Genomic DNA, 16,989 nt, shown 5'->3' with positions numbered 1-16,989 from the left:
TTTAACTGTTTCAAATATAACGTTCTTTCTACCTGACATCTTTCTCAAACATAACATTTTGAGGTGTGAGGTATTAATTAGTCTTTTTGTTAATATATTACCAGAAGGGGACATAAGTTTTGAGTCAAATCAGTATAAAATGCCTTCTCAATATCCTCTACAAGTACTTGTCAGAAGCATGGGCTATACTTGGTTCTTTCCACAATTCCCATTAAGGAAAGGAAGACTGTGTAGTTATTTTTAAAGATGAGAGAGAGATGGAGAAATGAAGAGGGAGTTGAAGAGGGAAGGGAGGAAGAGGGGGAGGGAGGGAAGGAGGGAGAGGGAGAGACTTTCATGAAAAGATTTCCATGATACATTAAGTTTAAAAAAAAAAACCACCAAAGTGCAAGAAAATGTGCACAGTATACAACCACTGTATACAAAAGGAGAACACACCTGTAATAGCATAAAAATTATCTGGAAGGATAACCAGAAACTAACAACTGATCCGCTGGTAGGGGGTTAGGTGCAGCAGATGGGGTCGGAAATGAGAAATATTTCTGATTGCTGAACTATGTGAATGTATTACCTATTCAAAAAATTCAATTAAAAAATATGTCTCCATCCAAGAAAATCTAGTTACAAGGGAGCTGCTAACTCTAACTCTGGTTCTGTGATCTTAGCTAGCTCGCTCATGTCTTTCTTCCCCTGATATATTACCTGTAATATGGGAGATTAACAAAATAATCTTTACAACTTCCTGCTCCAAAACTGCTACCATTTATCTAATGGCCCACAGGATTTTATTCTGATAGTCTGGCCAAAAAAAAAGTGACTCCTTTTCATGATGGTAACTTTTAATACAGATTTTAAAAGTTTGGTTTAAGCAAATTAGCATTTGCTAGTCCAAAGCCTAGAAAACAATTGCTCAAAATGAAAATCTTTAAAGTTGATGGCATAAAGACAAATGTCCATCCAGCTCCATGCATGTGAAGAAACTAAGGACAATGAAAGAAAATACTTTCTGATATGGGTTTAGGTTACTGAAAACTACACTAAGCTGTACTTTCAGGCATCCAGCAAACCACATGACCAGTTCCTCTTCAAGTAGTAAAAGCAGTCCCCAGTGTCTCTTAACATTTGCACTATAACATCACTACAGGAGCTGGCGTAAAGCACAGAAGACCTACCTAATTATTCCAAAGAAGCAGGAGATAAACATTTAGTAAGGCTATAAAATGACAATAAAAAATAGAATACAAAATATTATAGTCATGTCACTGTAAAACAAAACATTAAGTAGTGATATAACCCAGTAGTAAATCAGGCTGACTTAATCAATCTCACCTCTTACATAATAGCGCACGCCGGCTCTGAAACAACTCCTCCTCGAGATGAGAATCCAATCAAAGTACTTTCCATTAATAGAACACGAGTGCATAGTAATAACTTAACTACATTAAGAAAAATATAACTTATACAGAAATCACATATATTATTTCCAGATTAAACAATTCTGACGAATTGTACCTGGGGTCTGAAAGAGAAGAGCCTGGTATGAATCTAAATCTACTTGGGTATCTACAGACATCTCAAGCTTCACATGTCCAAATGGAAGTCTGGATACTTCCGGCCTCACCCCCACCTCCAGACTCTTCCCTACCCCAGTGGATGGCTTCCTTCCACTTACTCTGGCCAAAAATTTAGATTCATAGTAAACGTCTCTCTTTCATGCTCCACGTACAATTTGCAGAAAATCCTATTAGCTCTACCTTCAAAACAGACGGAGAACCTGACCATTTTCCACCAGCATCACAGCTACCATCCTGGTCCCAGGCGACATCACCTCCCCCACCCACATTACTGAAACTGCCTCCTAATTATTCCTTGATTCCTCCTTTGCTCGCCTTAGGCCTTCTAACATCGCCATCAGAGTGATCCTGTCTCGTTGGCCAATCCTCCACTCAGATGCCAATGGTTCTCATCACAGTTAAAGCAAAGACACAGCCTATTCGGCCCTATACCATCTGGGCCCAGCTCCTTCTTGGACTACCTCTCGCTGTCCACTCTCTCTGCTCCAGTCATGCTGCAGGCTTGGGGCCTTTGTTCTTGCTGACCTGTCTGCATGTATGTGAAACATGTAATTATTCGTCTAACCAAGAAACCACATTAAACAAAGCTAATTTAAAAGTTTAGATTTAGCTAAATGGACAAACTGCCTAGAAAAAATGATCCATTATCGCCCTTGATATTATCTGTCCATTCATAATCTCATTTGAGGAAAAAAAAAAAAACCACACAATTCACCCAAACTCGTTAAAGTGCTAGAAACCAATACAGATTTGTTCTTAGAGAGTCTGGAAAGCTCCAGGAACGAGAGGAAAACAAAACAAAACACAAACAGAATAAGCAGGAGCACTTATCCTGAGACTTTCTCATTTTTATTCCTCTGCAACTGTGAAAATGTGTCCTCCATTACCTTTCTGCTTTCTTTACGTTTCACAAGCACAGTAATTTAAGGAAATCCTATGAGCAGAATGAACAAACAAAACACAGGCTGCTGTGTTAGTAAGCTTCTTGGGGGTACTTGGCAAAGATCCCCTTGGTTTCTGCAGCACGCAGTCCTGTGACAGGCACACATCAGCACACTGTGCTCACCCTTTCACAGCCAGCTCGCTTTGCTTCCCTATTTTTATTCCGATGTTTATGATAAAAATAAATTTTTTAAATGAACTTACAATTAAATAATCAGTACTCATTCTGCATTTATATTGATTCTGCCCCTACCCCAGCATCATCCATCTTCATTCTTCCTGCAGCTATTTCAATAGCCAGGTTCAAGCTACTCTTGTTTACTGATACGAAGTCTAAGAAAGGAAAAACACAGTGTACCCGTTCCTTCTTTACACCACCAGCCACAGCACTCTTGAATAGAGAAAATAATTCACTCTAAAGGGGACATTCTTTTAAAAAACCATAGTCATTTACAATCACTATTCTAAGATTTTATGTTAATGGGTTTGATTAAAAGCAATTTCTATTAATTCTAAAATACTCTCCTCATAAAATATTTGAGACTGTCTCTAAACCTGCCTTATAATATTCAAGTAAAGACTACTAGAAAACTAGGGAGTATAACATGTAAGGATACAGCCATGTAACACTGGAAGAGCAAACCGATGGACCTGAAATGAAGACATACGTTACATTTAGAAATAAATATACTTTAAACAGAAAGCACTCTGTAAAGCACATTTACACACGAGGGAGTAACATACAACTATTACGAGGGAGCACGCTACGGGCAGCTGTGAATCTTAAACGAGTGTCTCCTGCATCACAGCGCCCACAGTCACGCAGGCCTGCGCCCTCGAACGGAACCGCTCGCAGGTGCAGACAGACACAGCTCCCTCCCTCCTTTCCAGTCTCCGCCTGCAACAACTTCACCCTCCAGGGAAAGATGCTCGTGCTAGCTGTCTGCAGCTCCAATTACTGTTCCAAAAAAACAGCGCAAGTGACAAGAAGTAATGCCTTCAGGCAAATCTATTTACCTAGATTCATATATTGTGCTTCCTAGCTGGGCCTCCTTGTTCGTACCTCACTTTTATAAGCTAGGGACAGAGGAAGGTGACAACCATGCATCTCTCCTGGGTGCCTGAAGGGAATGCCACCCCCCACAGGAGGACAAATGCAGAGCAGGGCTCCACTTGCCTGGGGACTTAGCTCCGACCCTCATTTCTCCACTATATTCCTCCACCAAGACCCAGTCTCTCTCTCTCTCTCTCTCTTACAGAAAACAATGTATTTTTACTTAAGGCTTCTACAGGAGATCAGAGCAAAATAAGTCTTCTTCAACCTAGAACAATGTGAGAGGGTAGGCCTGATGAAAGCTTCTAAGTTATAAACAGAGTTAAATTAGAATTATTTACCCAAATCCCTGGTGATTATGTGGCCACTTTACAATATGTATTCAATTAAAACTTGGACTATGACGAATAAGCAGGTTTTATTTAGTGTAAATTACCTCTGGCTGAGCAGAAAGTTCTCGTAAAAGATGACAATTCCATACAAACCGCTGATCTGCCTAAGAGAGAAGTTTTAAAATTAATAAAATATCTCCTGCCAAGGTGTTTCTACAGAGAGAAAAGTGACAATCAACATTTCTGTCTCACGGCTACACACAGGTCCCTCTGACATGCTCCAAATGGAACTGCTCTTGCCCCCAACCCTGAGCCCCCGTCTGGGTACGCCCGCCCGCCTCTGCCTCGAGCCAGTGCTGCCACCGAGACGGAGACCTGGAGTCCTCTCAGGGTCTTTCCTTCTCACATGTCCGGTCAATCCTTGAGTCCGGAATCACCTTCCAAACCCATCCTCTCTACACATCTACTGCCGTCAGCCTTGGCCAGCACTCGATTCCAACCCAACCGTAAAACGGCTTCTCTCGCCTCAAGTCTTGGCCTTGCGCTTCCCACCCACTCCTCCACACGCTGCCAGCAGTTCTCCAACGAGACAGGCCTCTTGTCTGCTGGAAATTCTTCACTGACTCCGTCATCTAAAGAACCAAATCTCTGCGTGGCCTGACCACTCCTGGGATCTGACAGCCCTTACTGAACTCTGATCTCATCTCTGGAATCTGACTTTCAAACTATAAATACAGAAGAGGCTCCTTCGACAACTCAGTAGATTAACCAATTCTCTCCATTCTCTTTATAAAACACACAAACTGACATCCCTCACAGACCCTCCAGCTGAACGTAACAGGAAGTGGCTCTTGCACTCAGCCATACCCCGGTGAAAGGTACACTTCCCAAGATTCAGGTGTGTTCCCAGATGGTTTGTGCCAGCTGTACTTGTTATTCATCATTACATAATTTAACTAAATATCTTATATATCAATTAAACATGATTTAAAAACAAACTGCTGTTTCCATAAAGCTGAATGTCAATTTGGAATTTAACTGATAAAAGGCAAGTTGGTAAAATAAAACTGCTGTTGAATTAAAAGTGAGAGTGGCAACTATAAAAGATTAGAGAAACACAGTAAAAATCTATAGGATTCTGCGAACAGATTGCTCTGGAAGTGTCGAAATCTTTAGAGACTCAAAGTGGAGAGTGTTATAAACGTAATTCATCCAGGAAAGACAATCAGGAATCAAGGAACCAGAAACACAGAAAAGTCTAAGGTTCTACATCAAAATATCGACCAGTCAATGTAAAATTTTAAGTTAAAATAAAATATTTAAGGTATGTGTGGTGTATTTATCACTTTTATGGTTCCCTGTGTTAACTCTGACTCTTGATTAGCTGCCAAAAATTTCCTTTCCCTTCTCTACTGATGCGATGGCTTCTTTTTCAGTTTAACCTAATACCGTCACTGTCTCTGCCGGGATCCCTCCCCTTCCCATTGTCACCTGACTGGTAAGGCCTATTCATCATTCTCAGCTCAAAAGTTAGCTTTGTAAAGTTGTCCCTGACCCCCCTAGACAGAGTGAGACCCATGTTACTTCGGGATCCCACTACACTTTGGCATATTATCTCCATGACAGCAATCGTCCCTTGTTTTGTGATTGCTTGGACTTCTGTTTCGGACTACAGGATGCCACAAGGCAGGGGCCATGTCCTTTCGTTCTGTGTCCCCAAGTGGCTAGTACAGTGCCTGGTAAGTAGCAGGCATCTGCGAGACATCTGATAAACCAACAGAGAACATAGCAACTGCTTTTAAAATAGTCTATTTGTAGTTAAAAGCCAAATTTCTTTTTTCTTTTTTTTACTTTCATTGCATAGTTTTATAATCAAGTTTCTTGTTTTCTAGGAGTGCCAAAAATATGTTAAAGGATGAAGTGGACATTTACTAGCTGGTGAAAGTTGCAATTTATATTTTGTAGAACTGCACAATGAAAAATGAACGACGATGCAGAGAAGTGGGTGGTTTGGGAAAATGACTGGAATTTGAATAAAACGTTTGCAACATCGTGTCAAAAGCATGAGGGTACAGGTTTTTTTAATCATTTACTCTTTTTTTCTTTTTCAATTATAGTTGATATTCAATATTATTTTATATTAGTTTCGGATGCATAACAAAAAGCGTATCTTACATTGGAACCTACACTAAGCCCACATAAATTTTACTAGATTAGACTACGAAATCTTTAAAACAGCCCGTCAACTAAAATATTGATTTAGGTTGAACTATATGAAATTATCATTTTTATTGCTTAAAACTGGTCAATTACTGGCACTTTCATATGGTCCAACCTAATAGGTAACTGACAGCAACCTTTTAAATTTTGTCTGCCCCCAAACATATCTAATATCTGTTAATAAAATATCCAGATAGCAATTATCCAGGTTCCTGACCAGCAGAAATTTTAAGTTGTGATCATTTGAGGCCTAGTCTTAAAGATACACTCATCTTAAAAAAAGGAAAAAAAAGAAAAATAACAACCCCCCAAAATAAATACTTTTCAAGTTGTTAATTCAGCAAGTTGTTACTTTTCTAGCTGCAAAAACTATAAAATAACACCACTGAAGGAAATGACATCGCTTGTCAAAACATTCATTTTATAAGCATAATTATGTTGCTAGCTCCAATAGCTGTCCACTACAGAAGAGGGAGAGCTGGGCAGTCAGCAACACGTGTGTCCAGTCGGATTTCTGACACCTTTGCCAGCGGTTCTCAATCCTATGTAACGTACACCAATTCTGGGGTCCCGAATTTGGGATCATGATGTGTATTTGAAACATGGTCTGTTTGTTTTCAAAGCCGCAAACGTGATCCCGATATAACCAAGATGAGAAATATTAATGCATATTTTTATGGATGAAATAGATATGCCCCTTAAAAAAAACCCAAATATGTAAAAACAAGTGACGATTAAGCTTACCCTTTCCAAGAGACTCATTTCTTGAAATTCTGGACTAGTGTTGGACAGCCGCTGCAAAGTATGGGTCAAATCATATGTGGTTGAAAAGTAAAATCCATCCACACTCAAAACATGGTTTATCATTGCTAGGAAAGTTTTATTATCTTGCAACTGTAAACGAAGGGGAGGAAAAAATTAATCCATCTCATACTTGAAAAGGAATCTGTCAGCGTGAGAAAAGAATGAAAACGACCTGTAAGTGCGACCCTGTTACCCACCACTGGCACAAGGACTGGGCTGGGGAGGGGAAGCGCGCCATTTCCACAGGACCGGGGACAGTTCCTGACACAGACGATGCTCGATGAACAGTGCACGGTATTGCTATATCGACTGATGGTTCCCTCACAATAATGGGCAGAAGAGTTATTTTAACAAACATCGCTACCTTAGGTTAGTGTGTGCCAGACACTTTACATAGATTCTCTTTTATTTTCGAAGACAACCCTACTAGGTTATAGCAATTATCCTCACAGGTGAAAAACATAAATTCATGAGGGGCCAAGTAACAGAGAGAGCAAGGAACAAGAGAACAGTACCCTCATTCTTAAAAAACTTTACTGGATGGGGTGGACGGTAAGTGAAACAGAATTCTTTTTGTAAAACACAAAGATTAAAAGAAAGTACTTCAAAAGTAATATTTATCTTTATTTTCTGATAATCATTTTAGCTGGCTTTCCCAATGAATACCAAGGATGATGTTTGTTTTCATCCTCGTTTTAAAAAATAATGTTTGTGAATCGTGAAACACAACCGCTTTGTCATTAACGCTGACAAACCCGCCTTCACTAGCACCTCCGGCCGCGTTCTCAGTCTCAACAGCAACGGTGCCAGCCCCCCCTCAGCCACTGTGTCCGCCGCCACTCACGCTCAATCTGAAAGTCACCTCTAGAGTCGCCACTTTTTGTTTCTTTGCACTTTCATCTTTAGTGGGCTAGTTCGTTAGTTAATACAACACGATAAATGAAATATAAACTGTGTTGCTGGGGGACTGGGGTTAACTAACCACGGTAACTGAAATCTGTGCATACAGGAATGGTGCCAAAGGAGGGCTGTTTGAACGTGTACGTACGCACACGCGCACACATATTCACATGTGGTAAAAGTGAGGAAAACGTTCCCTCTGGGGAAAGACAGAATGAGTGAAACTTCAAAGGCATCTAATATTTTATTTCTTTGCAAAAAGGATATGAAGTTGAATCTGGGTGTTGAAAACATGCATTTTCTGTCTGTCCTTTTCTTTCCATGTGAAATTTCATAATTTAAGAACTGAGTCAGTTTAAAAAAAAAAAGATAAAATATATGAAGAACTTTTTAAATCACATTTTATGGCTAGGTATAAAGGTATGCAGAGTGACCCTGCTCTACGGGATGCTTAATAATCAGGCATAAAAACCCACTCTTCGTTGTCCATCGCCCTCTCTCCATCTCGGGACTACTTTGGGTTTTGCAATTATTAAGTAAGTGCTTGCATTTCTTACCTGAATATCAGTTAAGTGTAACATTGTCTTCTTATAAGAAAGGACATCAAAATCTGTTGCTTTCCATATTACATGATTAAAAAATTCACCTATTTTTGTCTTTTTCGTAATGACAATTAGATAATTTCCTGTAAAAAGCAAAGCCAAATTCATATAAATATAAATAAAGCCAAAAGTAGCAGTCCTTATTGCTTAAACCCTAAAAACGAACAGAATGAGATTGCATTGTGCAATACAGATAGAAGACGCATATTTTTTAAAACAATCTTATAATTTATGAACAGAAAAACCAGCACATTATTTAGAAAAAATCCTATTGAAAGGTCAATTTTTTTTTTCTCAAAAAGATTAAAGCAAAAGCTTTTGGTAGCCAAAGCAGTGATCTCAGAAGATGAAAAGGAGGGACAGAAGACACTTGTCTTTTTCCTGTCATTCCCCCAGGCAGGCAAGCTTCTGCTAACACATTCCCAGTGTGTACCTTAAGGCACCCAGCACATGAGATCTGACCACTACAGGACAACGCCCCATGTACATCACTCCTGTGTCCTTCAGGTCACTCTAAATGGTGGGGGAATGTGCTGGGGCGGTATACCTAACTGGTTACTATGACAGTACAAAAGGCCCCCAACTTAGGACGGTTCGACTCGTGATTCTTTGACTTTACAATGGTGCGAGAGCACTCTGCATTCAGTAGCAACTGTACTTCAAATTATGAATGCTGATCTCTTCCCGAGCTAGCGATATACTGTACGATACCCTCTTGTGATGCTGGGCAGCGGCAGCGAGCCACAGCTTCCAGTCATGCACGCGATCGCAAGGGTAAACAACAATGAATACTGCACAGTGTATTCACTGTGTCAGGTGCTTCTGCCCAACTGCAGGCTAATGCAGTGTTCCGAGCACGTTCAAGGTAGGCGAGGCTAAGCTACGGTGGTCGGTAGGTTAGGTGTATTAAGTGTATTTTCAACTTGTGATATTTTCAGCTTACGAAGAATTTATCGGAACATAACTACATGGTAACTCGAGGAGCATTTGTACAAAGATGAGTAGTCAGGAATAAAGGAGCCATCACAGCACCATACCCAACACACCAACCCTGATCCTGGCCACCTCCTCCCACAAATAAAACAGGATAAGCCTTTCCCACTGATTAACTCTTAAGCCCTGTTCAAGGCTCTCCCCACAAGTGTCCTCCCTGGAAATTTTCCTACATTTGCCTCTCTCCTAGGACCTGTCACACTGTACTGCAGTAATTTACTATTTAAATGCCTCTCTCACTAGACTGTAGGGTACAGAACAGAAAAGACTTGCATTTTTTATAACTTAGCATCTAGCACAGTGGCTAATACAACAGGAAATTTTAAAAAGTTCAATGAAATTTAGATAAATACAATCACTTTCTAAATAATGCAGAACCAGGTGGCATTCTCTAACATGCACTATGTCACACTGACTCGGTATGGGGTTGAAGGTAGAATATGCTGGTCCATCGACACATTAAAATTTTTATTTAAATACTCTCAGAATTTATGAAAAATGTCTAGCTGACTAGGGATTTCAACTCTTATTGAAATAAAAACAAAACTGTTTTTTAATAGAGCCTCAGGCCTATAAATTTAACCATTTATAATTTGGGATATATTACTTTTACAAATACCTAGTTTGTAAATACCTAATTTACAGATTTACTGCCTTAAGCATGGTATGAAGCATGTCTTCATCTTATCTCATGGTGTCAATTTATTACCGAATTCTTTGCCCGTCTTAGCTTATTTTTTCCTTACCTGCCACCAGATGGATTGTGCCCAGTATACCAAATATCGGTCTTGTGACAGCTGAAGGAGGAATATCTTTCTTGACTTTAAAAGAAAAAAAAAAATCACATAGAAAATGCTCACCGACAAAAAGAGAAATTTAGTTACTTCAACTAAATCAACATATATGATTTCTTCTTAGAAAGCAATATTCCTTCATTAGTGTTACACCCCCATTTTGGTAGAATTTAGAATAAAGATGGCCACGTAATATAAAATTCTCTGCCTGTCTAGCATAAGCTGTCAAAAGTAGCATGCTTCAGCATTCTCATCAGGTACAATACGGGTTATTTCTAATGTCAATTTTCAGTGAAATTTAACCAACCTCCTGCCAGAAAGTAAGTCTTTATCCCTTTAAGAGAATTAGAAAGTAAATGGAAGGGAGGGTTGAGAAAAGATTTTCATCTCAATGTACAACCAGAGGAATGCAAAAAAAGGCTTGCCTATCCACGTCTAAGAACGCGGGAAAGGAAGGCGAAGATCTCGAGGAGGTGAGAGGCAGGAAAAGCCTCCCTCTCGTGTCCGACAGTCACTCACACACTGTGAGGCGTCATCACTGTGATTTTCTCAATAATGCCCTTATTAATAAATTAAACTATTAACCTTAGATTGCAGGGTTCATTTCATAATTGTTAAACTTTCAGCCAATGTGTTTCACAAAGCATTTTGTAGAACTCTGTTTTAGGGAATAATGCCCCAAAAGGAGAGGAGGTAAGGTCTCTCCATCAAACGTTTATTTTGCTACATCCATATTACCTCTATTCCCTCTCCCAGAAACGATCAGAATGCCCAGTAAGAGAATATAAGCGCCGAGAAGGCCCACAGAAAAACAAAGTGGTTCTGCTGTTTAATTCATGGTTTTCCAAACTTATGTGGCCATAAAAATTTTCTTTCAGTCACAGTTTAATTATCACCTTGGAATCCATTCTGAAACACTGCTATAAACCCAAGTTCTTTTTCTTAAAGGCAGTCCTGTTATTCTGAAAAAGGTCTAAATTTCACTTTTGTTTCACTCAGTAATTCAATTTACTTACCAATGCTATGCCACAATTAACTAACATGAAAAATGGGAATACCAGTACAGTGAAAAGCTCAAAGAAAGTCTGAATATACCGAGATCATTTGATAAACTTAAATAGAGCTGTAAGCTATATGAAATGGAGTGTAATACCAACAAAACTATAACAATTCCTAAGAATATGTTTTCATTTTTCACGAGAGAAAAAAATGTCCTCTTTCCATGGCAGTGGTCTGCATTTCCAACGGTAAAAAGAAACTGGCAGAGAAATTGCGAGTGAGTCAGCCCCTCATCATCACTGACTTCGAGTCAAAGTATTTCCTTGTGTGTCTACTGATAAATGCCTGGTATTATCTTTACATCCAAACGATTCATGACCTTTAGCTTTGTCCACTCAAATGAGTCTATGATCTCTACCTACAAATTAAATGTCACTAAAAAGTAAAAAATGATTGAAAACACATCCATATTAAAGCTTTTATAAGACACTAGGTCGTGTCGATGTGGTATAAGGAAGCAGTATGATGTAACTTCAGGAGAAGAGTACCAACACTGGCTAAAACCAGTCGGCTACCCTGAGAGAGCACCACCCAGCAACAGACAGAGCCAACGCTAAATTAGCAAACTAAAACAGAGCTCTAACTCCACCTGATGAAAACTATACACATGGTACTTACCAGAATAACCAGATAACCAAGGAAATAGAAATGTATAGTCATACCTTTCTTATATTTTACTACCCCATGCAAAATATTTTCATATTTCATTTAATCCATTCGAAGAATATTTACTATTTACTGAAAATGCCTACTCTATGGTTACTCAAATACTGTACTTAAAAAAAATATATACAACTCTGTCTAGAGGTGAATTTTTAAACAAATGAAATATAAAATTCTAAACGTGATACATGTGGTAAATTAATTTGTCACTAAAATTATTTCACATTAATCTAGTCAGAAATAAGTGTTCCACACAATTGGAAAAAAAAAAGTTTTTTTATACCGAAAGAAGCAAAATCAAAATATAACTGGATAGACAGATAAAGCTTAGAAAGATCATTTGCCTAAAACACAAGTTTTAATCAGTGATGTTTATACTATCTTTCACTTATTAAATTATCCTCGCAGTCATAAATATTTTAAAAAACAAGCAGCTATTAAAATTCCACACACTTAATGCTAAAACAGCCTTCCCATACTCAAAATATCTTAAATCTTACAGCTAAAAGGAACTTAAACATAGCAAAGTACAGATGAGAACAAAGAAATCACTGTTTTTAAATCATTATAAATAGTAAAATTTTCAAGTTCATTTCTCCACTTCATAAAAAGGAGAAAGCATAAAAATTAATGTCTAAAAATCAAATGAGGTAGCAGGAATTAAAATTTTATAAGATACTCAGGGATCCACACACTGACGCACCTCTGATTAATTTATCTTACTGCAACTTAGGTGTAAAATCTTTCTCAGAAACTTCTAAATCTGGTTATAAAATACCTGAGAGGGTAACCTCTGTGGACACACGGTCGATGATAAGTACATCATCTGCTCCATCATCACAGGCTTCCACATAAAATTTTTCAGGTGTGATATGCCTAAGAGAAATTTAAAACCATAAGTAACTAAACCAAACGAAATCAAGACTTCTAAAAAACTATTATTTATTATAACAATTTCAGCAGTGTTCAAATTTGACATCATTTTCCCAGCTTCTGAACAGATGAAGCTGTCATGCTGTCCTTATGTGTTCATGGCCACTCTTTTCACTTGTATATTTAATGCTGACAAAATTTTAATTTGTTGTCAAACTATCAATTTGACTTATCAAGAAAATCATAACAAACTCTAATTTATTATATTCGACATGGTGCAGAAGGCAAATAACATAATAGGAGCACAACCTATAGAACCAAACTACCTGTGCTGTGTGACCTAGGGCAAGTTACTCATCCTCTCTGTTATCCATAAAATAAGGATAATACCAGACTCATCAAGTTGTTGCGAGGATAAAATGAGCTAATCTTTGATAAGTACTTAAAACAACATTTGATACATAGTAAGCCAGATGTAAGTATCAGCTAAAAATCCTAAGAAATAGTTTCAATACATTTCCAGGAAACTGCTTAAAATAAACTACTTTAACATTTGGGTGTTTCGTTGTTGTTGTTGTCGTCGTTATCGTCGTTAGAATGCCACGTTAAAAAAATGAGAAGAAGGGAAAAAACTTCTCATTCTGCAAAATAAAAAAAAAAATAAAGAGGGTAACATTAGGGTTGGGACAGACAACTCAAAATGTATGCAACTTTGTAACCAGAGTCCAACAAAAATAACAGTTGCTTTCTCAGGAGATAATTGGACAACTCAGGCAAGCAATTTAAGTACGGTAAGGGACCGTCTCAGGAAACAGTAACGATGAACAGAAACAATAAAGTGAAAATGCAGATTAGCAGGGGCCAAAACGATGCAGGCTGGGGCCACTTAAAGATGGGCCCCGGAGGGGGTACGGTCCTTCAGGAGAAGGCTGGCAAGGAAACCAGTCCCCGCCATACCATTTTATATCTACTGCTCCTAAATCACACCTGAAAAAGTTCTCTCCGTGCCGCAGCCAATCTGAGGGCTCCTCCCTTTCCTTTGTTGATTCTACTCCCTCTATTCCACGCACCTTGCCCGTGAAAATCTAATTCAAACCTATACAATCACTGCTGACATCGCTCCTTATTTACCATTCTCGAGTAAGTTATTTGGTGTTACAGAAACAAGTCCTGTAGCAGAACAAACTATACTGACCATTCCTGACTAAGTTCTCAGAGGAACAATCAACCCTTAATTATCCAAATATAACTTGTATCCTTTTATGGTTCACCTATAACTAACTTCTCATAATTAGGCTACTTTCTTCCAATTGGGGGGGATGTGCTGAGGTACTAAAAATCAATTTTAATACGAATCAAGCAAAATGCAACAAAGATGGCAGATCTACAGTCTTCAGTTAAAACTAAATGTAACAGTTCATTCCTTTCTGCCACAGAATACTATTCCACTGTGCGGATCTATCACAACTGTTTATCCCTTCACTTGCTGATGGACCTGCGGGCGTTTCCAGTTTGGATGTTATGAAGTTTCCATGAAAATTCTCACAGCGGTCTCATGGCAGACATGTGCACCCACCTCTCTTGGGTGACGACCTAGAAGTAGAATGGCTGGATCATATGCAGTTGTTTAAATTGTGAAAAGAGGAATTACGGTCACAGAGAAACGTTTTGGGGTGATGGATGTGTTCATTATCTTGATACTGGTGGTGGTTTCACAGGTGTAAAAATATGTATCAAACTGTATACTTTAAATGGTCTATATCAACTATACTTCAATAAAGTTATATGTATAAACATATACATATATTTATGTACATATATTTATATATAAAATATATATAGCTTTAAATGTTTTATATATAAATACATATAAACAAAGTGAAAGCCCCTGAAACAAAATAAAATATAACAAATTTCACACAATCTGCTCATACCCCTATTAGAATTTTAAAAAATGATTTAAAGTAGCCCATATGTGCAGAACAATTTATACAAGTATAAGTTGCATTCTAAGAGTAAGTCAATATATTGAAAAGCTACCATGTGCCAAGCATTACAGAAGCATTAGGAGGTAGATGATACATAAAAACCAAATAAGAAAAAAAAAAATTATTTACTAAAAAGCAGACCTGAAAAACAGGACTTGTTTTTATAAGCTTTTGAAAACACCGCTGTCTCTAAATCAGATGGCATTTTGATAAGCCTCATTCTTCAGAATCCCTCTGTATCCCACACCCCCAACCTTTTAAACGCTATGTAGGTGCCTGGGCAGATGTTCCACTGCATTCTCTAGGGCTTAGAGGCTTGGGACCTGGAAGTCGTGAGAAATGCTTTTATACAATGGCTGGTGCTATCACAGAACATCCTGTCCCAACTCTAAAGGCCTTTATGAGTTCTCTTCATAAGGTTCAAATGAGTAACAAAAAATCTCTCCGCTGTTATCTTATTTTTAAAATGATTATAACACGGATAAGAAATGGTCTGTTCCCAATGCTGCTTTGGTGTTGTCACCTACCAATGATTTGTTCTAGTCCCGGTAATGCTGAAGCAATCATCCAGCTCACAGGCAATCGACACACACGTCAGCCCGAAACTCAACACTCACATAACTGATCACAAGCTTCTAATCAAAACACTACTTCGACACAGTACAAGGCACTGCATTTGGAGCAGCGACACTGAAAAGCCCTCGAGATCTGCAGTAAACACAGAGGTTCTAATCCTGACTTTCCTATTACTAGCAATGTAATGCTGGCCGAGTTATGAGTGTCTACCCCAGGCCAGGCCTTTTTTTAGGTACAAAGTCCCTGGATCAGAGCTTGCATTCTATTAGGGAAGACAATCAATATGCAAGAAAGGAATTCAGCGATTTCAGACAGTGGCAAATGCTATGAAGAAAATAAGATATGTAGAGATGGGGGGGGGGAGGAGGAGGAAGAGAGGAGGAGGAGGAAGAGGAGGGAGGAGGAGGAGGAGGAGGAGGAGATCAATCCCCTTGAGGATTAAATGAAACAACATGTAAAACGCAACTGTGATCAAAGAAATCTCTGCCCTTAATTAAGCCTGGGAATGAGAATGCTCACCCTAAATACCTCACAGAAGTGAGAATTAAATGAACATTTATGAAAGGCTGGCTCACAGGTAAAACTTTTAATCATTAATGAAAACATCCTTCAACAGAGAAAGGAGAAAAGTAGTAAATTTTCATGAGAGGTTACTCAATTCACACTTTAAAGAAATCATACAATGGAGGTCTCGATATCTTTGTCACACGGACAGTATCTGAGCAATTTTGACAGGAAGATACTGGAATCGAGGTATAGCCCAGTTTATTTTGTTTAAACATATAACTGAGATACACGAATGGTAATATATTAGTCATATAGCTATGCTTTAATTCATATGTATCCTCAATTGTATTAAACTGATAATTAATGGGGTGTAATTATTCTAATAATGTTATTCTAAAAGTAAAAATACCTAGGTTTCACATTTTGGCCCCAGAATTACAGTGAAAAATACACCTTCCTCATAATAATCCCAAGTTTCTTAATATTTCAAGATCTAAAATATCTTCCTACATATCTGGATAGAACTCACATTGACGTAAATCTTCATGTTTATAAGAAATATATTCTTCAACTCACAACATGACAAAAATAAATCTGAAAAAAGTTCCATTCCAAAATAACAGAGTTACCTATTAGGAGTTAATCCTCACCCAAAATATCAAGACTATATAAAACAGAGGTCTGATTTATCAACGACAAATGCTCTGGAATAAAAAATTATCCATGAATGTCCTTCTTGATTTGTGAAGATGTGAGTCTATAAAAAGAAAAAAGCTTTAATACAAAAACAATGTTAGCCTAAAACAGACAGCAGATGTTACACCCTGCTACTTTTTCCAGCCATCGTTTTTACTTTGCATAGTTAAAAGTTTGAACAATTAAATTGCAGGCAGAATGTGCTGCAAATTAAGAGTTTTATTGTAAAACTGATTGTGGTAGGTAGAATTCTAAAGATGTCCCCCCAAGATTATTCATTCAATCTAGGTACTGCCCTCCAGATAGAATTAAGGTTATGATTCAACTGGCCTTAAAATAGGGAGATCATCTTGGGTTGCTGGGGTGGGCCCCATGTCATCACATTAGCCCTTAAAAGCAAACCACAGAGATG

At 38.2% G+C, this 16,989-nt stretch overlaps 1 protein-coding gene across 3 annotated transcripts in view; it reads right to left on the bottom strand.

Annotated features, from left to right (window-relative positions):
* SACM1L (SAC1 like phosphatidylinositide phosphatase) overlaps positions 1–16,989 on the bottom strand; it is a 50,370-nt gene that overhangs the window by 21,974 nt on the left and 11,407 nt on the right. For 2 of the 3 annotated variants that reach the window (XM_039837541.1, XM_039837542.1), the window contains exons 2-8: positions 12,716–12,813; positions 10,168–10,242; positions 8,384–8,511; positions 6,867–7,016; positions 4,007–4,066; positions 3,134–3,167; positions 1,330–1,431 (exon numbers count right to left, since the gene is read on the bottom strand). In XM_039837541.1, the coding sequence (XP_039693475.1) occupies positions 1,330–1,431; positions 3,134–3,167; positions 4,007–4,066; positions 6,867–7,016; positions 8,384–8,511; positions 10,168–10,242; positions 12,716–12,813 (647 nt within the window). Of the gene's footprint in view, positions 1–1,329; positions 1,432–3,133; positions 3,168–4,006; positions 4,067–6,866; positions 7,017–8,383; positions 8,512–10,167; positions 10,243–12,715; positions 12,814–16,989 lie in introns of those variants that run through there. The other variant, XM_039837543.1, reaches the window with a different exon arrangement.

The sequence above is a fragment of the Pteropus medius genome, unplaced genomic scaffold, assembly GCF_902729225.1.
Source record: "Pteropus medius unplaced genomic scaffold, Ma_sr-lr_union100, whole genome shotgun sequence".
NCBI classification, from domain to species: domain Eukaryota; kingdom Metazoa; phylum Chordata; class Mammalia; order Chiroptera; family Pteropodidae; genus Pteropus; species Pteropus medius.
This window is presented reverse-complemented; position numbering and strand designations above follow the sequence as displayed.